Source organism: Pleuronectes platessa, chromosome 2, assembly GCF_947347685.1.
Source record: "Pleuronectes platessa chromosome 2, fPlePla1.1, whole genome shotgun sequence".
NCBI lineage: Eukaryota > Metazoa > Chordata > Actinopteri > Pleuronectiformes > Pleuronectidae > Pleuronectes > Pleuronectes platessa.
The window spans coordinates 21,779,740-21,803,177 of NC_070627.1; the positions used below are offsets into that span (position 1 = coordinate 21,779,740).

At 41.5% G+C, this 23,438-nt stretch overlaps 1 protein-coding gene across 3 annotated transcripts in view; it reads left to right on the top strand.

Moving 5' to 3' along the window:
- The window catches only part of LOC128457940 (chemokine-like protein TAFA-1), a 108,340-nt gene that overhangs the window by 75,506 nt on the left and 9,396 nt on the right, over positions 1 to 23,438 (top strand). For all 3 annotated transcript variants that reach the window (XM_053442512.1, XM_053442498.1, XM_053442505.1), the window contains one exon: positions 16,488 to 16,628. In XM_053442512.1, the coding sequence (XP_053298487.1) occupies positions 16,488 to 16,628 (141 nt within the window). The remainder of the gene's footprint in view (positions 1 to 16,487; positions 16,629 to 23,438) is intronic.

A 23,438-nucleotide genomic window follows, 5' to 3' on the forward strand; every position in this document is an offset into this window, starting at 1 on the left:
GATAAAAGGCAGGAACCTGCTTGGAAATGTGGTTAAAGGGGAGCTTTCATGTACCCGCAAATTTGTGTTTAACCTTATTCCCCCCCACCCCCCCATCCCCGGATGAAATATTCTCCAAATGTCAACATAATTCAGTTTTCCAATATATTTATTTTTTCTTTGAAGAGAAATTATCTTTGGTTGCCCTCTCCCTCTCTCCTTTCTCTGCTCTTCCTCTCTCCTTTCTTGGCTCTCCCTCTCGCTCCGTGGCAGAGCTCTGTGCGTGTGTTGCTCCGGCATTAGTATGCACGCTGAATTTAGTCACACTTTGATGTGCAGCCACATGATTTCACAGTCCACCCCGGTGGCACAGATCAAATTTACAGGTAGGCAGAGGCAAGACTGATGAGGAGATTTGAGTTTTCATTTCATCTCTATTTAACGGTTTCACACGAGACAATATCACGTCTAACATAGATACATACATGCTCTGTATCTGAATATTGGGTTGTAATGTTGATATAAGACTCTCTTTCTTTACCACAACTTTGCATGAACAAGTTAAGAGGCTATGACTGAAAACTGAATGGAGAAAATATTGAATTCATTCCGCCTCTGTGTGTCTTTGCAATTAAGTCCCGTTATAAAGGAGGGTGACCTTGAGACTCAGCGTGAGCACGAGTTCAAAACAAAGTCATCATTCTAATCTTTATAATTAATGGGTACAAGAGCCTGCGTCATTCATTACTGCTGATATTTAATCCGGTAGATGGGGGATAGTTTCTGTGACTGAATGATGGCATATTTCAAGTCATGATTGATTCTCCTCCGCACAGGATTGCTGTGGAAGATGAAGAAATCACTCTCAGTCAAGAGAGAGAAGAGTAAAAGTTGAGGCCTCTCTCTTCTCACAGTCGACTCACTGAATTCCCCATCGTGATGACGTTTGATAGAAAGCCACAGGAGGCTTTAAAAGCATTTGATTGCAATATGTGAAAACATGCGACAAAAGAATATAAAAGTATTGATTCAAAACAGGGCGATGTGATGATGAGATGTGTGGGAAGTTTGTTTCTGACTCCGTGTCAGTGGGGACGGCACTGTTAATGATAAACTCGTCAATCATTTTGATAATGAATCATCTCTCTCATCGCCACGGTCTGCGGTTCATTTTTCTCCGTTGTGGCCTCGACAATAGACACAGATGAGGCCGAGACTCTTTTCCCATTTGTGTTGCCACATCAAGATGTTATCTCCAGCTTAAAAGCTTATCAAGCCCACCGTAATGATATTGAGTGACTGAATTGTGTGTTTTGATGGATATCCCTGTGAGTAATCTGATGCCAAATTGTGTTCCACTTCTCATATTGTTCCGATTTTAGAGAAAGCGCTCGCCGTCTCCTCTCACTCTCACCCCTGTCAAAACCTCCCGTCTCACTTACAGCCATTTGTCATGGCTGTGATTCTTCCCCAAAGGTAGAGAAGATGGGTTGAAAACCAATTTTTGGTGCTCTGTGACACAAAAATAGATTATCATTGTCCATTGTCTATTTGGCCTGTAGTTAATCTGCTGTACATTGTGTACTGTGCTGTATTTCCAGCAGGCTCCTTTCTGCTCTGTGATAAGACCGAGAACCTGTCTCTAAAGGTGTCAGCTCTGCTTTATGATGAGGATAATTAGCTTTTTCTTTAGCTCTCTCTGTTTAAAATCCTTTTTTCCTGGAAATTGAACAATGTCAGACAGTATTAATAATTGTTGTAAAAAGCCCAACTCCATTATGGGGGTGAAAGGCTAAGTATATGTATCTTACATTGTGATTCCAGACATTTAACCAAAAGTGAAAAAAGGAAACACATTCTTGACTAAAGTTGAAGTACAGGTAGATTTTATCTCAAAACTTAATTAAAGTACTCATTAAACTTCTTTACGTAAGTAAAAGTCAAACAAAATACAAGCTCTGAAATATATATAAAAGTATAGGGGAAAACTATTCCCCTCTGAACGTCATTTCTAGCGACTGTATATGAAAATTGAAAAACTGAGACTCATGTCACATTAATATAGTTGGAAGATTAATTAACTTAAAAAACAATTGTGTCAAACAGGAGGAAACAACAAAAAGGGGAGGTTACAGTAAGAAAAGGTTTGTGAGCATTAATAATAGTCCGAGAGGAAATTGTACAATGTATTGAATGAAGTATTCTTCATTTTAAACTAGGCCAGAGTCGGGGAATGCATTGTTGCAGTTCTTCGTCATTGACGTTGTCAGCGATGTCTGCTGATTCTTCCCTTCCCTCCACGTCTTTGACATATGAGCTGCAGCTTTACACCGCGGTCGAGTCTTCCTCACTTCACTGTTGGATCTTGTTACCTCCTACACACCTTGTTACGCATGTTTTGTGTGTTATGCAGTGATGGTCTTTTCTTTGTTATTATTCATTTAGGTTTAAATCTGTCTTTATTTTAGGAAGGAGGCACTAAAAGTTGCAAAGATAAATATAAACTGATGATTCCTCTAAAATTCATTATAATGAAAGTAAGGAGCCTCTTTTCAAATTGTAAGGTGTATAAATAACAGAAATGTAATTTAAATGTAATACGTCAAAAAAGAGAAAATAAGTACAAATAGCTGCTAACTCTACTTCTTGTACAGGTATTAAGAATGTATCCATACATACTTAATTGTTTATTAATACATAATTATTTTGTATTTTTAGTATGCACTATATTGAACAGCAAAAGTACCGAAAACAATTGAGAAAATGTTTACTAATGAAATAATGGGAAACTAATGACAAATGAGCCGATTGTTTGATTAATGAATGAATATAATGATAAAAACCATGATTATTTATTATTACTATTAGTTATTCTTCAGTATATAATAAAGAAGACTATTAATCAAATGTGTTCAGTCCTGGCAGATTCCTGCGTTCACACTCTCTGTCCTCTTCATAGTCCACAACACTCTCCTGTCCTTGCCAGAGCAAGGTCAACGGCTAAATGTCGAATCTGACATTGTTATTCTGCATTGTCAAACAGGAGCCGAGTGTTTAGCACATTGATTTCCCTCCCTTTTTGCTCTTACTTAGATTGATCATCACTTGGAAGTCAGTCTTTGGCAAAGTGATCAATGCTCTGCCACACAATTATCATCTCAGGAATGCGTCATTTACAAGCCAATATCCGTTTTAATAGGGTGCTTAGTAGAAAATAGTTTGTCATGTTCATGTCAGGCAACGCTACTGGACCTAAATAGAGAATGTAGGCACTGAATAATAAAGCATGTGCAGAAGCTGTAAGCTTTTCTAAATGGAGCCTGTGCATTTGACAGCTCTGTAGAATTTAGTTAGTAAGACAAATCATTCTGTGAAATGCTTGAAGGATCATTCCAGCTTTTACCAGCTAATGTGTTTCCAATAAACGTGGCTGTTGTAGTTGTTTTAACTGTAGTTGTAAACATGGGTTGTAACCACTAAGGAGTGACCATTGTGATAACTTGCAGTGATACACTCCAGAACACTGCTGGGGAGATTTATTTTACCTTAATTATCCAACACAACTGTGTCTTAGTCCTCTTTTAGTTTAATGTAATTTAATATCTACTGTATATTGTATGTTGCTGCAGTGGGACACACATATTGTTATACAGTATTGTATGTGTTGTAATTGATTTTCTTATAGCAGGAGTTGTCTCTGGGCCGTAAATAGCCCAAGGGACAATTCTGAAAAGAAATTCTTAGGAAAACAACAACATGAAATGGTAAAATAACCTTTTCTTCAGGGTGAATAAAACACATGTAGCTGTTGCGTGTTATTGCTGGCAAGTGGCAAACGTCAAGAAAAGATAAGTGGATTGAGAATAATGTTCAATATGTTTAATAATTCAGTTTGGCCCCTCCCAGGATGTTATAAAAGTGGAACTGGTGGCTCCCCACTCCTGTCTTGCTGTATGGAGAACTGAGCATCTACCCAGCCGACCTATCTCTTATTCTTCAATCAATTTTGGGAAGTAGAGGTTAAACTCTACAGGATGATGTGGTTGAAAAATTTGCATTGACTGTAGGAACATCAACAGTTTTCTCAGGGGTCCAGACTGTATTTCTATATTGGTTGCACAGGTATACAAAACTTTTTCATTTAGGTGCACCCACCATTTTTCACTGCTCCCTTTGGCACGGCGATAAGACACCTATTACACTATTTCTTTACATCTGTAATTTCGTAAAGGCTGGGTATCACCACTGATTTGCCAAATCAATTAGATTCCAATTAAAAAGGTCACAATTCCATTCCATTTCAGATTCGATTCAATTCCAATTTTGCCTGGATAGGAAAGAAATTCTCTGCGAACTAATGCTGTGAGCTGAACAACAAAACTTCTAACTTGGTGCATTATTAAACATATTAAGGTAGGCCTTTAATGATATCAAATTAGGTTGATATTTTGTCCCATAAATTATTGTGATGAATCATATTATTGTCATCATTGTGAAACCCTTTTAAATCACTGCTATAATGATAATATTATAGCATAATCATTTATGACACTCTTTGAAAAAGCAATGAACTTAATTCTAAAAAATATTCAGTCGTACATCTGAAATATAATTAAATATATTACAATATCCTTGTTAAATAAAAAAAATTACAAAATAAAACACATAAAACCCAAATTATATAAAAAATTGGTACCGTGTATATCAGCTCAGTAAACAGGATGGGATGGTTCAGATTTAGATTAGCTTTTGGCTTTGTATTGACGTCATCCAGTTATACAAAATCATGCCACTCGCTGATACCTCGGCTTTACAGAAAGTGGGCAGATTATCTGCACAGCAAAGTGCCCTTTCTCTACATATACAGTGCTCAGGGAAGTTTTGCGTGCATCTATAATTTGATGTTAAGTGCCTGCTGATACATTATGCATGTCACATAATGCATTGTGTGTAATCCAGGCAGACCTCGCCTGAACTTCGAATGACATGTCGTTTCAGACCCCACACGCAGAAGCCCCAGTATGGCGTGATTGCTGGTTGAGACAGCCACCATGCATCACACCTCCTCCAATGTGACATTTTGTGTCACACAATATTCAGACTGGGCCTGAGACCAGACAGGAGCGAGCCCTGTGTCATACCAAACAATCCTATATAGCAGTGGCGTGTAGTGAATAGTAGAGCTAAATATCCAACCCCAACAAAAAACATAAACATAAAAAGGATATATTCATATAATTGATAATAAGTAGAAAGATTTAAAAGTCTGAAAATGTAATAAATATGCCTGAGAATGCTTAAGTCAGTGATTTTCAACCAGTGTGCCGCGGCACACTAGTGTGCCGTGAGAGATCGTCAGGTGTGCCATGGGAAATTATCTAATATCTAGTGTTGCACTGAAGTATCGACCGAACATCGGTAGCGGAAGATATTTGCCTCGTTTACCGACATCTGCACATCGGTAATAAACTTGACTTTCACCGATATCATTGGTATTTGTGGTTAAACCGCTGGGCAGGTGCCGCGGCTGGGGGAGCAGTCGCCCTCCTCTCCACTCCGCCGGAGACTCGGCGTGCGGCACGCCTCCACGTTTTTTTTGGGGGGGGGAGGTCCTATTCCGCTGTGCCTCACGGCGTCAGTGGTGCGGGGTGCTTTCTTTCTAATGGACCGTGGGGCGGTGTCCGTCGCCGGTGCGGAAGGCGGGCCGTTGGAGGGGATCGGGTACGGCGGTCGGCGGCAGCGACTCTGGACGCGTGTCGGGCCCTTCTCGCGGATCACCTCAGCTACAGCGCCCGCTGGGGGAACCCTCCGTTCGCGCGGGGGCCCCCTCCGGCGGTGCGCCTCGGCTGGCGCCTAGCAGCTGACTCTGGTGCGGACCAGGGGAATCCGACTGTTTAATTAAAACAAAGCATCGCGAAGGCCCACGGTGGGTGTTGACGCGATGTGATTTCTGCCCAGTGCTCTGAATGTCAAAGTGAAGAAATTCAATGAAGCGCGGGTAAACGGCGGGAGTAACTATTGGCACTCAAAACAGGTCAATCTGTTTTAGACAGGGTTAAAAGGTCCTGTTTTAAATGATCCTTGTGGTATTTTGACCAAAATATGTTACAGACATTTCAATAAGACCCCAAGGAACCATATCAAATGTGATAAAATGGGTATAATATGTCTCCGTTAAATAAAGTTTAGTTAAATCAAAGATTGTTGCATAAATCTGATTCAATTTGTGCTTATTAAAAGGTAAGAGTAAGAAAGGGCTGAAATATTTTAAAATAGCGCTTTTTAATACATTTAGAAATAATATTAGTAACTATATGTATTATATGTACTGTGTTAGTCCATAGAGTGTCATTTTGGTTGGTGGTGTGCCCCAGGATTTTGTAAATGTAAAAAATGTGCCGCGGCTCAAAAAAGGTTGAAATTCACTGGCTTAAGTTGTAAAAACTGCTCCTCAAAACACCCTTACTCCTCTTCATCATCATCATCATCACAAATGTTGACCAAGGAGATTACTATCTTCATAACTTCTACTGATTTCTGATGATAAAACACAGTAATTAGCTCATTTACTAAGCTATTCTTAAAGCTTAGGAAGTGAAGTCTAATGTGCATATACACCTACACATCTGCACGTTTATAATAATGTGTCCAGTATCATATCTGATTTTCAGAAAAGTGGAGGTTTCGTTAAGGATAGATTGAAATCCACATTTGTCCATAGCTAGCTATAGCTTGTTACCAAAGATAGCATGTTTAACGTTAATTTATGCTGTCTCTACTTGAGAAGAAAAGCTTTTGTTTTATTCAATGTAACCATCATTGCCCACATACCCACATCCTTAAATTGGCATGGATGTTAAGCAATACATAATATTGCTTAACATACAGACAGGGCGGTGTGGCCTAGGGGGTAGAATGGTCGTTCTCAAACAAGAAGGTTGCCGGTTAAATCCCCACTCTTCCCCATCTGCATGCTGAAGTGTCCTTGGCAAGATACTGAACCCCTAAATTGCCCCTCTTAAAATGTTGAGTTTACTAATTGTAAGTCGCTTTGGACAAAAGCATCAGCCAAATGACCTGTAATGTAATGTAATAATATAAGGCTACTGATAAGGCTACATTGGATCCTTCATAGGACCAAACAGTGTTCTGAGATATCGCTTTCCCTTTATCATTGTATTAATCAATGTCTATTCTTAGCTTTAACTGCTGAAGCACTGCTTATATGGTGCACTTTCTAACTTTACCTTTGCTCGTGAACTTTTTTCTACCCATTCCTTTGTTTCCTCTCTTTAAAAGAGGTCAACTGAAACTCATGGGTTATATTCAGGCCATTTTCCAGAGCTCACAGCATCCAATTGTTTTCTCCCATGAATGTCCCTTTTTGAAGGCTGCTATGTGGTCCCGTTGAAAAAGGCACTTTTGTGATTTTGAATGGACAATTTAGCTGCTCATTTCACCATCCGATTCTCGCTTAGAGCGAGCACTGACCCGTGTCATATGAACATTCGATGGAGGTCAGGCACCACCAACTGTACCGCAGTAAAACAAAGAGAGTTGCGCCGACACCTGCAGGCTCGGATTCAGTGGTTGTGTTGGTTTTCAAAGACACACACAGAGAGACACAAAGCATGAGGGCAATAAAGTGAGAAACAGGAAGTGATAAATAAAGGTTTGCTGGCTTTATCTAATGTGTCTCTTTATATGAATGTGACAGCATACAGTAAATTCTGTATTATAGTGTTTCTGGCACTGCACATTATTTCTGGCCTTGTCCTTCTGTCATGGAAATAATATAAGCGGCGAGTGAAGACACATGAGCCGTATCTCCTCTTTACTGCAGGGTGTTATTTTGATACCACATTTAAAATGCAATGAAGCCCATCTCCATACAAAATGTAACTGTTGTGATTATAAAAGAGCATCCAACAAAGTTACGCTCACACCTGAAAGACCACATAAGTAGGTTACATCCTGCATATATTTACCATAATCATCCTTCTTTCTCCACTCATCTGTAAGGTAGCCCCTAAAAACTTTTAATGTGTTTTCTTTCCAAAGTGTTTTTTTTGTGTGTTTTTTTCAACCTGCCAGTTATTAGTTTTCATGACTTTTTTCCAGAATGACCATGGGGATAATAAAAGCTTTGATTGACATTTAAGCCATAATGGCTGTCAGCAGCCCCCACAGGGCCCCTCCCTTCCCGAGGATGGAGCTTGGCAGTGGGTCTTCTCGTGGCGGTCTGAGTCCATGACACGGAGAGTTATATATGCCGGGGCATTACAGAGCCCTTCTTAATCCGGTTTGTCACGCTGCTCCCTCTGGACCGGGGTAATTTCATGGTGCTGAACTGGTATTGATAGAGCCTTAGTAAATGAGCCACGCAGCAATCGTTAACTTTAATAACCATAAAGATGTGAGCAGTGGAGTCATACAGGCCCATGAGAGGAAACCCATACAGGTGATTAAGAATCGACCAAGGCCGTGTCCAGCAGCACTTCACATTTCTTATTCGTACTAATGGAATTACCTGTTAAAGATGTTGAAACTATTACCACCAGTGGTGCAATTGCTGCATTTTTCCGATTCAGTAAACTGGAGCCCATTTCCGTGTCTTCGTGCATGAAGAATGCGTGGTGCATTTTAAGATTTTTCTTTTTACCACTTCTTTCGCCCAGGATTCCTCCTATTTTACTCAAACCTGTTTCCAATATAGGTTTCTTTAAGTCGGACCTGCTGTTGAGTCGTGCTCAGTATTCTGTAAGGGTATAGCCAGATTCAAAGTAAGCCATACCAACAGAGGGGAAAAACAACATTGATTTGTGTGACTCCAGTCGAGCTGGGTCAGTGGTTCCTGTCAGTCAGCTCGAGCTCTGGAGTGTCTTTCTCCCCCCCCCCATCCCTCCCGACCTCCCTCCCTCAGGTTTGTGGTAGCTTCAGGCACTACTATAGCTACTGTGTCCACTTGTTTGTCTACTCCCATTACTGTGGGTGATGCTGCCTCAGGAGTAAAGTGAAATCCAGGCCACAGAGGGGTCAGCAAGAAACCAGCCTGAAGCCTTCAATCTGTCTGAGGTCGGAGAAGCCACACGGATCACTACAACAGGTCGCTGATAGGCACTTGATAAGTGGTAGATCCAAAGTAGCTCCTGATGCATATGTGACACACGGGTCATTATTTATTAGATAAATAATGTCTAACAATCCCTGAGATTATTTTGTTTGGTATGTGTGGAGGAAATCTGCACTGCTAAGCTGGCATTCCTCCCACTTCTTTCGATGTGTTTAACAGTGAATGGTGCAGACTCCTCGGGAGCCTTCTTCCTTGAGGCTGCGTTTTATTATTCATTGGTGAGAGTCAGCTCTCTGGGAGACGACTTCAGAGGGAGAACAAGTGGCTGTGGCTTAAGCCGACTTCACCGCTGTAGCGAAAGTTCTCACGATAAGAGGAGTTCATTTTTCTTCCATTTCCTGTGTAAACACACGGTCAGTGTTCATGTTAACACCTCTATTCAGCAGAATGCATATCAGCATAACTCTAATGTGGCACTATCTCAGATATATGCACTATTTGTCTTGTTTCTTAATTATAATTTTTTATTTTATTTTATGCTTCTAGTGGACTGCTGCCAGACGAAATTCCGTTCACAGTGTCAAAAATCTATCTACCTATCATGTGGTGTCTGTTCTTCGCTCTTCTCCTCTTCCCGCTGTTTCACTCATCTCCTCCTAGATTCAGTCCTTTAGTGCCATATGATTGAATGTGGCTCCATGCTCAGCAACAGTAAACATATAAACACATACACACAAGAGGTGACCGCACAAAACAGTCACAATTAAAAAGCAGTAAATCCAGTGAGAGCGCCACTCGGGCCCTTGCGCTTGAGTGCCAGATTAAAGTGCCTGTGCTTGTTTATACAACCAGTGAGGCATTGAGGATGCGGATTGCTTCAGGGCACTTGCAGTTGAGACGCTCTGCTCCTAACGCCTTGGCCACACTGTGTGGTTGTTGGGGAACATTGTGGTTTTTATTTTGGCGCCCATCTTAAAAGGTTGGAGCAGCAACACGACCCTGAACGTCATCTAGGGTTTCGGCTTAATGTGCTTTTTTTCCATGCACATAGTTTCTAGAATATAAATAAACGAGGGGAAGATCAATTGATAGATCATTTATTGATCACCAGTCACATCACCTAGAAATGACACCTTTCAGTAGTTTTAATTTCTATACTGTAAAAAAAAATGGTAACAATTCTGGTAACAACGTTTGGCAAACACTTAATGTCAAAATACAGTAAAACAAATTAAAGAATTCACTTTTTTCTTCAAGAATTAAATACAAATATAAACGTAGATTTCAATGAACTGTAAGCATCCAAGACCATTCAGCAATTGAATAATTCGGCATTACATTTACACTTAATTTAAAATAAATGAATAAACACATAGAATAAAACAGTACACTTCTGTGAAGTAACTGTTTTTACTGCTACATATACATGTATATATCTACATACATATCTGAAGTCACAGACAAAACCTATAGTGATGATGTATTTACCTATTGTAGCTACTACAATAGTTATTAAAGGATAAAGTTGAGGTCATATGTTTGTGATATAGTCATGGCAGAAACCCAATGTAGCTTAAAAATTATTTGATTTCAATAATTTAACAGGATAAATCTTTTTCTGGTTCTCTCACTCTTTTTCTCTCTCCCTCTGAAATGAGCGTAAACATACATGACCGCTCCCTGGTCGCTCGCTGCTTTCTCCTCGCTTTTCAGACCACTTAACAACAATGGATGATGATTATTATTGATGGCCAATATCAAAGGCAAAGTCTGTTTGGAAAGAGGACTGGCATTAGCGGCGCAGCAGCAGACAAACTGGCGGTGTGGACACAACACACACACACACACACGCACACATCAAACCACTGCAGTTTGCTGATGTAGCCGTCATGCACACACGCGGCAGGCAGCTTGCCCCAGGTGTATTACTGCAGAGTCTTTTACCTGAATAGAGATAATTGAATAGAGGGTTTGGTTTGTCAAATGTGTCATGATTGATAGGGTGGACCACACTTTCCATTTTCAAAACATCTGCTAGAAAACAGAGAGACAGGGAAGACTAGCATCATTTTGCCATACCAGCACCATTTTGAACAGGCCTCACCAAAGCTACTCAATATTGCACGAGGTGTGTGTGTGTGTGTGTTCTAAGGTAGTTCAATCATGAAAAAGTAGCACTGGGGTCTTATTCTGCTACTTCCACAGATTTCTCTTTCCTCATGTTCCCCTTTAAAATGTCATGTTACACAACTTAGAGGCATTTGAGCAGTAAACGGGGCTTGTGTAATTTCTGTTGAAATATATAAACTGTATCAGTTGCCAATGGGAGGCACATGAAAAGTTCTTCCCTGGTGCAGCCTCCAAGGCCTCCGTTTGGAAGCCACTCAGCGCTGCTTTGTAACATGTTTGAACATTATCCTAAGTAATCAGTGGGAGTGTTCATGAAGTTCCAGCTTGATGTTTAAGTAATGAAAAGCAAAATTCTGATGGGCGGTATTAAACATATATGCAGTGGGGCAGCTTGCCCGAGTCCACTTTGATGCCGCTGCCACTTAAAGCACATCATTAATATGCTAATTTTTTCTTCCCTCAAATCTGAGAAACATAAAACTAATTGGGACAAACAGAATAGAGCTTTTTTTATTTTGGACATATCTGACAACTTTTCAATCAGCTGCATTTTAGCATGTTTCAAACTGTGCATCATAGAAAAGGGTTATGTTCCATTATGCATGGCTTCACAGAAAGACACATTGACAGAACTAAACCAATTGGATTAACAAACAGTTTTTTTATAAGCGTTTGAATGGACCACTGTGAGACACAGTACAAAGTCATTTTAATCACTTTGTACTGAAAGACGCTTTTGACGACTTTGAGTCCCAATTTTTGTCATTTTCAGCAGCAGATTGAAACATCCCACTCTTGGGTAAAATGGGTGCAGGTCACATTTCTCAGCTCCACGCATGTCTACAATTATTTACCGACAACAGGAACCCCAATTTGTGTTGCCACAAGAGAATAACTTGTCAATGAGAAGCGCTAAGGAAGTGGCTAACTGTCAGCTACACACAATCACCAGGGAATGGCATCAAAACCACGGAGTAAAAGGAGCTGCGAGAAGAAATGGGCCGCGGTGGCTGTCAGCAGCTGCCTGACTGGCAAAACAATACAGGAACTCCAGCAAAGCAGGCGGAAAACTGCTCATTTTCATCTGAGTATGCACAGATTAAGTTGTTATGATGAGTCCTTGAAAGGCTTAAGTTTTCCCGGCTGCTGTGTTCCTCCCTCGGCCATATGTCATTGCTTAATAACTGTAGCAGTGAGAGAAGCAGTGTGTGTGTGTGTGTGTGTGTGTGTGTGTGTGTGTGTGAGTGTGAAAGAACCAAAGAGAGAAAGTGATGACAGAAACGCTTGCTGATGGTGTTGAAGGGAGTTCTGCTCTTGGCTACTCTGCATAGATAATAGTTGTTGACGCTGAAGCTGAGCCAAGGTGTAGTGGAAAGAGTTGGTGTGTGTGTTTGTGTTGAGGGGGGGGGTTCTGTGGTAACATTGTAATGAGCACCTGCATTTATCTCTGTGCCAAAAACAATTCCAGATGCAGTGAGATCAGAAGACAATCAGTTCCCAGTTGAGTACGTTTTTAGTCACTAAGAAAATAAAAAAGGAGAAACTGTCTGTAAGCGTGTTTATTGAATAAATTGTCATGGGTTTGTTAATTTGTGTTTGTTAGTTGAGCTTGAATATTTGAGCAGATACAGTCATACATTATGTGTTTGACCTCTTAATGGTGACCTTTTGCGTAGACTTCGACATGGCATTAATTAACAAGAAACACATTCAGAGAATGTCGGGGACACAATTGACACAATTCTTTTTGCTGTTTGAAAGTAAATGTGTCCCATGTGTCTCCGCATATGAAGGAGCTTATACTCAGCTGACATGCTGACCTGCTACATGCTGCAAGGCTACAGTTTCACTGCTACATTTTTAGTGGGTTGGCAAACACTAAGAGTTTAATGTCATCACCACTTCTGATTGGATGTCCAAGGACCAATTTTGAAACCAGGTCTGAATAAAGCCCGTAAAGTTGCCATTTTGGCCTGTTTGTAAGACTTCCCCTTCAAAAGCCATCCCCACCTGCAACCCCTTTTTCAGACAAACTCTTATTGGTCCTCGTTCCTTGTCTTCCCTGACAACCTCCACATTTTACAGCCTCCCCTCATTAGCAGCTCTTAATTGGCCCTTGGGCTGAGCTGAAAACAATGAAGCATTGATTTCCTTAAACATAATTACCTCATCCAGTCATGTAATGGCTGCTGTCACTGTGGGCCACCAAGAGAAAAATGACCAGTCACCGGGCCCATCGATGCCCTTCACCTCTTCTCACTAAAGGCTAGAGTGCACAGGCAGCCACTCCATCTTTCCAGGTTGGTTTAACCCCTTTAGCTGCCTGACAGGCTCCCAGCACTGCATCCATCAGCACCTCCAGTGCTGTCTCAAGTGGTCATGGACCTACTGTAGCAGAATGCACACACCACCATACCACTGTGTAGCTGAGCAGAAAATGTCCATTATGGAAAACAAAGTACACAATATTATATGCTTAAGTACACAATACACAAACCAAGTCACAGATAATGGATGGTCATGTATGTCACCTTGAGCTCCCAGCTACCTGAATGGGATTGTTTCAAGTCCAAGTGGCCATTAGTCGTATAAGTGGCTCTCGTCACAGACTGAGTGGAGTCATCGTGGAGCCAGTTACACTGCTCTCTCTCCTCCACATACCAGATGGATAGTAGTGTTCATGCCTAATGTCCACCTGTCACCAGGTTGATGGCCGGATTTCAGCCCCATAGCTGACACACACATTGCCATGCGCTTATGTTTTGTGTGTGTGTGTGTGTGTGCATTATTTTTTATTTTTTTGGTCATTAGAGTTTTGTTTTACTTTCTCGCTTCCTAGTTTATTGTATAATTTGTAATCTGTGTTGTGTTGATTGATTTTTGTGATTGTTGTTCCCAGGTCTGTCTTAAAAAAAATAGATCTCAATCTCAATATGACCGTGATATATGTTATAGACAATTAATTCCAAATCAATCTCAAAGAGGAGATCCTTGTTCACGTACCTCTAAATATATTAGGGAAACCCACAGTTTTGAATATTTCAGATCAGCAATTACTTCTTTAACTTAAGTCCCACTGAGGAACTAAATCCTAAAGGACATTCACACAGCTGACATGGATTTGAATAGGTGTGTGTTGTGTTGTGCCTCAGCAGATGGTTGTCGGATACACCTCTGTAGTGCAAAGCTGCAAATCTGGCTCTGACACTATAGCTGAGGGTATTCAAGCCAATCCAGTATTCTGTGACGCAATGTAAACTCCTCACTTATTCAGAGCCGTGCTCTGAGTTGAAAGCAAGTCTGCAGGTCAGGAAGCTGTTGGTAAAATATTAAACAAACCAACACGTTGTGGGGTTTGGGGTTTTAGCACACTCAGGGGATTTTCTCCCCACTTTTACACTCTGTCTTCTGGCTCCTCCTGCCCAGAAATATCTGACAACAAACGCTGAGAGAGTGACATTAATACTGCACGACATCATGGTCCAGCAGGACTGCAAATGTTTGCCTTTTAATCCAGGTATCTGCAGCCCTTGGTCTGGCCAATGCAGACAGTGATGGGAATGGGAGAAGAAAACTGTTGCCAAACTTGTCGAGTCTGCTGTGAGCTCAGTTCTGTAATTCATGACCGGAGCCATTTTAAACATTTGCACAACACAGACCGGTTGTTGTCATGCCAGTGGAAGAAACTGCTTCCTCTCACCACAGCTGGATGTCCTCTTTAGAACTTGGTGCCACCAAGTAAAATAAGGCACAAGAAAGATGGAATCCGGCATCTCTCCTTTCCTCTCCTCTCCTCTCCTCTCCTCTTCTCTCCTTCTCCGTCCTGGGATGAGCTCCAGTTTAATTGTTGGATGCTGGTGTCTGTTGCAGTGGCTGTCAAGGGAAGATAAAGAGTTTTTCCTGGGGCATAAGGAAAGGGGAGAGCGGTGATGGAGGGTCTCTCTCCTGTAGCTCCGCTGGCTGCATTAGCCCCACGCTTTATAATTGTGTGAAGGGGGCACTTCCAGTGGCTCCCTCATTACTCACTGGCATGGCCAGTCCCTGGCAGCCAGACACACCTTGTCCTCTAGCTCTCTCTCTCTCTCTCTCTCTCTCTCTCTCTCTCTCTCTCTCTCTCTCTCTCTCTCTCTCTCCCTGCCTGTCTCACTCATTTCAGGATGTCAGTAAGTGCCATCACCCCCTCTCCTTCTCTTGGGCAACCCATCCTTTTGTGATTTTGACCCAGTACCACCATCTTCACAAATTGCCATCTCTTTTGGCAGAATGTTTCTTGACTCCCTCTGTTATCGGACTGATTTCACCTATGCTTTGGAGTTAGTGTTTTTAACGTACAGTAGAAAAGAGATCTTCCAATACCAGTCTCAGAAATACCTCAGATACTGCTGGAGATGCCGGGTCAGGCCTCATACCGATCCAATACCATGAACCAAAACCATTTATTTTCCTGGAAACCATGTCTTCTTCACTGCTCCAAATAGCAGTTGTGCTGTACAGCCACTGGCAAGTATTTTTTTTTAGACCGGTGATGAGGGAAAAGATTTCTAGTGTAGCATTAACCAGAGCTGGTCAAAATTGTAGTAATCGTCCAAACATTTACACTGGAGAGTCCCTCAAGGAAAATGGTGAGCACAACCATTTGCAAGACCTGTATTTTTACTTTATTTTTCTAAAATTTGGCTGCGGCTGCAAGTTTTTTATAGGAATTGTTGTGTTCTTTGATTTATTTATTTGTGTTGTTCTTTAGTTATGACTGTCAAACTAGATAACAAAAGAAGCTCTATGGCATTCCCTCTCTGTAAGTGGCAGGTCATACAACAATGAGAGCAATCATCACTTCCTCTCAGGGTTGGTAGCATTTAAAAATTATATTTTTAAATGCACTGGTATCGGCTCACTATGCCAGTGAAAAATGGTCGTGCGTCAGCCATTATGTGTCTGATGACTGGCAGGTCTTCACTGAGACAAAGCATTCATCCTTTCTAGTCGTATGGACAACATACGGAAGATTTCAAAGATGTCAAGGCAAGCACAATGATGAATACTAAGTGTTTGTGATCTTTATAATGGGCTGATTAGTATGTACTGAGGACAGCCAGCATTTAGTAAGAGGCAATTAGATGACATACTAATTGAGATGCCTCGAGGGCCGATATGTTACACACATATATGTACTACTATGTGCTTCACACTATATGATGCGAGGCAGTCGAGGTTTATGCTCGTTCATTTATATGTAAAAAAACACTGTATAGATCTATGGTTGCCTCGGTTTTAATGATGTGTTTTCCTCTGTGTCTGTCTGCAGAGGGAGGCACGTGCGAGGTGATCGCCGCCCACCGATGCTGTAACAAGAATCGTATCGAGGAGCGTTCTCAGACAGTCAAATGCTCCTGTTTACCGGGGAAAGTGGCCGGGACGACACGCAACAAGCCCTCCTGTGTGGATGGTGAGGCCCACTCATTTTTCTTAATAATAATTTGTTTATTAATGAAGACTGCTATGAGGGAAAACGTCTTTGTCGGTGATACATCTTCAGTCTCTTCCTTATATACAAAAGGTACAAATGATATCAAGTGACAATGCAAAACCTATTTTGCCCTCTTTGTGTAGATACTACACACTAATGGACAAAAAAAGGGTTTATATAATCAAGGGTTTTGCAGGATCATCCAATATTTAACATTACATGTTACATTTAAATATCTTTTTTCTTTATTTCTGAAATAGAAAATAGAATCATTGCTAAACAAATAATAAACCACAGGACACTGTCATTAAAAGACATTAGATGCTAAATTAATCTAAATAAAAAATTTAAGAAACTTACTTAAAATCAAGTTTTCTATGTGTTTATGTTGAAGGTATTTGGACATTTCAATTTTGGGGGGTTTATTTTACTATTACTTTGGTCATGTATGGTAAGTATGGAAAATATGGAAATTGAAAAATATTCCTAAACATATTACCCTAGTACCTGTTCTTAACTTGAGTGTTTCCTTTTTTTACTATAATACAATATCGTACTTTGCTAAAAAATTATGACGCAAAGGTTGTTAAAGAGTAAAAATAAAACCTAAGTCTAAAAAAAATACAACATTTAAAGTAATGCATTAATAATAATGATCAAATGATAAAGTAGTATAACAGTTTTTACACCTAATGTACATATGGATGATAACACTTGTTTACTTTTACTGAAGGGAAATGTTGAATGCAATAATTTCATATTTGATTTGAAGAATATGAAATGTGAAAATATGAGTAGCCTACCTCTCCAGATTTTCCTCAGGTTTGAGTGAGTTGTTTTGAAAACACTTATTCTTCACTTGCTTTAATAAACAGCTCAGCCTAAGCATTTTCCAATATACCATTCACTGCTGTCTCTCTGTGATATTTTTTTCCTCTGATAACAAAAATACATTCAACCATTACGAAATCAGTAGTGCTGCGCTGCTGGGCATCATGGGAGCGAGATGACGGGCTGTTGAACACCTGAGCAAGGAGCATGTTGCAGATCACATCGCCCAAGGCAGCTCAGGCTGATGGAAATGAATAACTAATAAACACGAGTCAGGGAAGCTCCAGGCTAGTGCACCTGAATTACCTTAGCTGAGAAAAACAATCAGGCTGAGGTAGCTCCATGTGAAGGGGAAAAAAAGCTGAAGGAAATCACAAGTCAGCTGAGACAGACCTGCGATGCCCCCTTCACTCCGTGGAGCTCATTTATTGCACCTCAGCCTTGATCTTTTCCCCTCCACCTTCAGCACAGATCAAAGTTTTTTCTCTGACTGACCCCCTCGCAGAGGAATGACACCAAAAATATATTCATTACGAGGAATGTTACATGAAAGGCCAGACATGCCTGCTCAGTGGGCTTCACAGGCTTGGTTAGCCACAGCTGACACTCAACAAGACCCTAGAATATGAATTAGCTACCCAAGGATGCCACAAAAAAAGAACTTTCCCTCCGGGTGGATGAAAAATCCCCCACAACCCAATAAAAATTTTCAGTGAACGGCGGAATTTTCCAGTCTTTGGGGAGTTTTGTTCAGAAAAATTGATGTTGTGTTTGCCCTGTGGTTGGAGACATCGCCTGAATGAAACATTAACACAGCTCTGACCTTGGGATGTAGCTTTTTCAGCAGGCAGCGTCGTCCTTGAGCAGAGAGGCAGACGCTGTCTCCTCTGCAGCACATAACAGACAAGGGACTCTGGACTTAGAACCATTCAGTTTGTGTCTCTTTCACTAAGCACTGTCTAGACAGAGTTCATGAAATACCTTAAAAACTTAAAAACCTAAAAATGAGGGACATTTTCTTGCACTCAACTAAGAAATACACCCCAGTCCTTATAGGTGAACCGCGTATAATAGAAGGTGGACATACAGTAGCGGGGAAATCCCCAAAAGTCGAGGGCAGAAGCTGGACAGAGCTGTATGAATCAAAAGCGATATTGCAAGGACTGAGGCGTGGAGGTGAAAGAGGTGGAAGATGTTGTTAACACTTCATGCCTCTATGCTTCGGACTCCTGCAGCAGGAGAATCCTTGCTGTTAGCGTATTGATTAACAAGCACTTATGGAAAGAGTGGTGAAAAAATGGAAATGACAAGTCACTGAGCAGCAAGCTGTGCTGCTGGGAAGCACTGCCCCACATTGAAAGAGTTAAGATGACCTGGCCTGTTAATGATTATTATTTCCATTAGTTCAAGCCTTTACAGTTTCTCCTGGATAATATTCACTTTTCTTTAAAGTGAATGAGGCCGTTTGTTATTTATTTAACCCTGAAACCATCAGGGGATAAGAGCTGAAGGGCAGAGGAAAAAAATTCGTGATTATTCATTAGAGCTCATTTGTAGTTGGAAGTGTCAGATGCTGCAAACGCACCGTTTAATCAAGGTATTTTTTTATAAATGTGGAAATAAATGGACAGAGGCAGGTGAGGGGGCCACTCTGTTCCAGAGCTTTTGATTGTCTAGGAAAGCTACACTTGAAAGTGTGTGTTTGTCAACCGGGCGCCGCAGGCTACCTTTGCTACTATGTGAGGGATTATAGACTTGTGGAGTCAGTGGTCTGGCCCCTTAGCAGCGCACCGGCCTGGCCCAGATGGAGCTTTCTCCCCAGGTCCCAGCATTATTAATGTTCCATCCAGATAAGGAACGATGCCGCAGCCCAACCCATCTCATCTCGCCACCCTCTGGGGGACACCTGCCGCCACTGTAGCATACACAGGTTATGTTCCTACACAAAAAAGAATAGCCAGTGCCCTGATATAACAAATCAAAAGTATATCTTCAGCAGTTGTTAGGTTTGAACACAGAGCCCAGGGGAGCTAACGCTTCTTTATCTTTGGCAAAATTTGCAGAAACAGCAGGTCTTCTTCATGCACTGTATTATTGGTCATTAGCATCAAAGCCCAACATCAAGCGCACACTGAAGATCAGTCTCATTGTCAAGCGTTCTCCACCTTGTGAATGTGGGCCACATGGGGTTATTTCAGTTGCCATTGGTTACTGTTTTGGTTGTTATTAATATAGGGGGTTATGACGACAGCCTGCGTTGGGGGTCATGCTCAGTGGGGGTCTGCTGTCAGATTATGCTGCGTGTTGGGAATTGATTATTAGCTTTGACAAGGAGAGCTATGTCCCAGTTATGTCAGGGCCAACAAGGCTTTCAGTGAAGAACATTCCTTTTAACAAGTCAAACGCTCGTATCTCTCCAGCCTCACTGGGCCGATCACATGCACTCAGATTAGGCACTCGTCACTGCACTGCTGCCTTTAATACAGCGTATGAGACGTGTAAAGCCCTCAGCCACAGTTTGGACATACTGTTTACATGCATGCAGATGCCCTGATACGCACACATGCTACCACTTTTCATGTAGCCGCTGTAGCAGTAAAGTCTTTCAAGAAGAAATCCACGCACATGACGGCTTGCTGCTGATCGCTGATGGGGAATGAACCCTTCTGTCTGTCTGTGGGCGCATATAGCCGAGCATGACAGGTTGTCATGGTACGTTTGAGATACATCCAGCGGGGACACACATTGACTCTACTTGAGAGGAGGGACAAGAAATGCCACAGCTCTGCCAATTGGTCAAACTGATGCACATTATGAATAGAAACATCACAAATTTCAATGCAAACGGGGAAATCCGCAAAGAGTTTCTGAACTATTAGTAAAGCTTGTTCATATATGTTTTATGCACATATTGATTTTATTAACCACTGTACTTTCCTGGATGAATGACAAAGAAAAGCCTATATTTCATCCTCCCACTATAAAATCTCTGCCCCCCCACAGCTGGGCTGTCAAATCGTCTCCACACACGACTGGATGTGGCTGGCAAGACACAAACCTGCTGCAGAGACTGCCTGAGGGGACGGACAGAAGGAGTAGATTATACTGTACAATGGAAAACAATAAGTCCTTTCTCTTACTGACAAACACACACACATAGACAGATATAACGAGCGACTTACAAGCACACAGAATTCTCCTGGGTCAGAAATGATGTTCGTGTCTTTCGAGAAGTTGAGGATAATGATTGTGAGGCAGGTTTTCTCCTCCGTCTGAGCTCACACAGCTTTGGCAGATGATTAGACTCTCAACCTCTAACCTGCCGGAACAGGATCCGACCCTCAGCTGGAGTTGAAAGGTCGCCTAGTTTTTTTTGTGTTATTTTTCATCTCTCTCTTCTTTTTTAAGAAAACAAAAAAATCATATTTGCTTTCTGCTCTAGCTACTGACACGCTAGTGACAAGTCTGCGGTTGTATCTAGAAAGAGAGAGAGAGGTAAAGAATCAGGGAAGTCCGCCCTGTGGGAGATCAAATTTTCCTGAGTCACTTTCAAAATCTGAAGAATGCTACCCCCACACAAACACGCACATCCTACTTCCACAGGCAAACATACAATGTTCATAATGGTTTTTATTGGAAGGGTTAGGGTTACTTGCAGACTCTGACTTGGTGTGAATACATGTGTCAGTGGTTGTTTGTCTCCAATCACGGAACAAATCGACTGTAATCTGACCACGATTTAGCCTCCTGGGGCACAGGCCAGTATCTTGGGACCATGCTTATCCGGGACAAGACTCTGTCTTACATTCCCCATACATTGTTTACAGTCTGACTAGTTTCATTTATCCCAGGAGACAAACATTCTTCACAAAGAACACTAACAGTGACACTAACCTCTATCTGCATGTCTGACTATAGGTACATAAAAAAAAAAAGATAGCTGTTGCATTTCAGTCAACATGTTTCATCTCTTTTGGTCTCCACACAGACTGGTTACATATGGGAACCAGCTCCACCCTCAAAAGTGCATAGATGATGTGCATCAACCCTCACAAACTTTGCTGTTATTTGTTTGTCTAAAAGAAAACTCTGGTTTCACCTTAATGAATCTGCGATCATGCAGACAAAGTTTCTGTAGGCAATTTAAAGAATTAATCTGAATTCCACATCCACACAGAAAATAATCAATTAAAAACAGGACGGCTTGTTTAAGTCTGTGGAATATCCATTGCAAAATTCTGAAATTAAAGCTATGTGATGAGAAAGCCCAAAAATATTTTCTGAATAGCTAATCAAACCTTGGCTCTCTCTCTCTCTCTCTCTCTCTCTCTCTCTCTCGGGCAAAGATTAATGCAGAATATTGACCGTCTGAGGCTGACCTTGGGTTTAGTGGTCCAATTTCAGTCCTGCTGTAATTATACATTTGCTTCATTTGCTTCATGCTCCTTTGACCCCTCCGGTGCTTTACTGCTGGTGCACACCTCTGTCTCATTGAGATGGAAATGTGTTTTTGAGACAAATATTACACTGGAATTCTCTCACATGATTCTTACCTGCATGATTATAGGAGTGAACGATTGATTGGCTACTTGTTTGGGTAATAAAGGATCATGGCACTTGTAGCCGAGCACTGATCTGAACTGTTAACGTGAAGGGGTAAAGAAAAAGACCCAGAGGACCTGCATGAGTCTGTAAAAAAAGAAGTTTGAACTTTCGGGAGGCAGTGATCCTTCACCCCAAACTGTACATTTTACCTGATTGATGGCGTAACAATTTAAAACCTGATCGTTTTCAGCTCCAGGTCTTGACTGAAGGCAGCTCATCTGTGAATAAAATTTAAAACAGCAAACACTTCAGCCGACACAATATGAAAGCCATTGTTTTGTTATGATTAAGCCAAGCTCTGCGGCCGCTCTAAGTTAAAGAAACATTAACTATTCAGAGGCATATTCACATTCTGACGCAGGCAGAAATCAATTCCCCTCCTCATCCGTCAAGGTGTTCAAACATTCTGCTACCTGGCAGGGACGTGACGGCGAGTTCAATCCATCACGGAGACCGCTCAACAGTGATCTGACAGATGCACTTGTAAAAGGTCCATCGCTTCATGTTTTTCAATCAATTCAAGTCCTACTCTCGGTTGTTTGTCCATCAAAGCTGCAGACTACAGGCTGCTACGTGGCTAACATCTCGAATCAAACACTCTCACACTTTGCAGATTAAACCAAGACCAGCTGTCATATCTGACAGAGTACAGCAGCTTCTTTATGGTAACATCTGAAGATCACATTAATTGATGTTGGTGCTTAAAATCATGGATCTGAAAATGAATAGCGAACCTAAAGCAGGAATTAGGACAGGGGTCGGCTGTAATGCCCCCCTCCTCCTTCACTCCGTGGCAGACACAGAGGAGGAGTAAAGTTTGCTCATGTTGGAACAAAGGTCATACCCTCTATGCTGACGATTGCTCAGGGAGTAGTTAAAGTAAAACGACTGTTGGAGGTCAGCGGTCACCAGGGAGTGATGCATGGATCCTGACCCAGAAATGGCTCTTCTCCAGTGGTCAAGGTCAGAGCCAGATGTCCTGGCCTAGGTACAGCCATAGACATGAAGAGTGTTTATGTGTGTGTGTGTTTGTGTGAGGGCCGAACTCTGTCTGGTTCATATCCTCATGGCCATCAGAGCTGACGGGTCACTACATTGTGCTGTCAAGTTGTCCTGAGATGAGCCTGCTGTCTGCCTCATTGACCGACGGAGAGGGATTTTCAAAGATCAAATTTGAATATTTATTAGATGCATTTAATAATCCCAGGTCATTAAACTTTTACTCTCCTTTTATTACACCATTAGAAGCTGTCAAGACATTACCCAGAGATCCGGTAGCTTTTAAAGGTGGTGAATTATCCTCATCTGATCTTTGCCTTGATGTGACCTTATTTAACCCCTGTTTAACAAGAA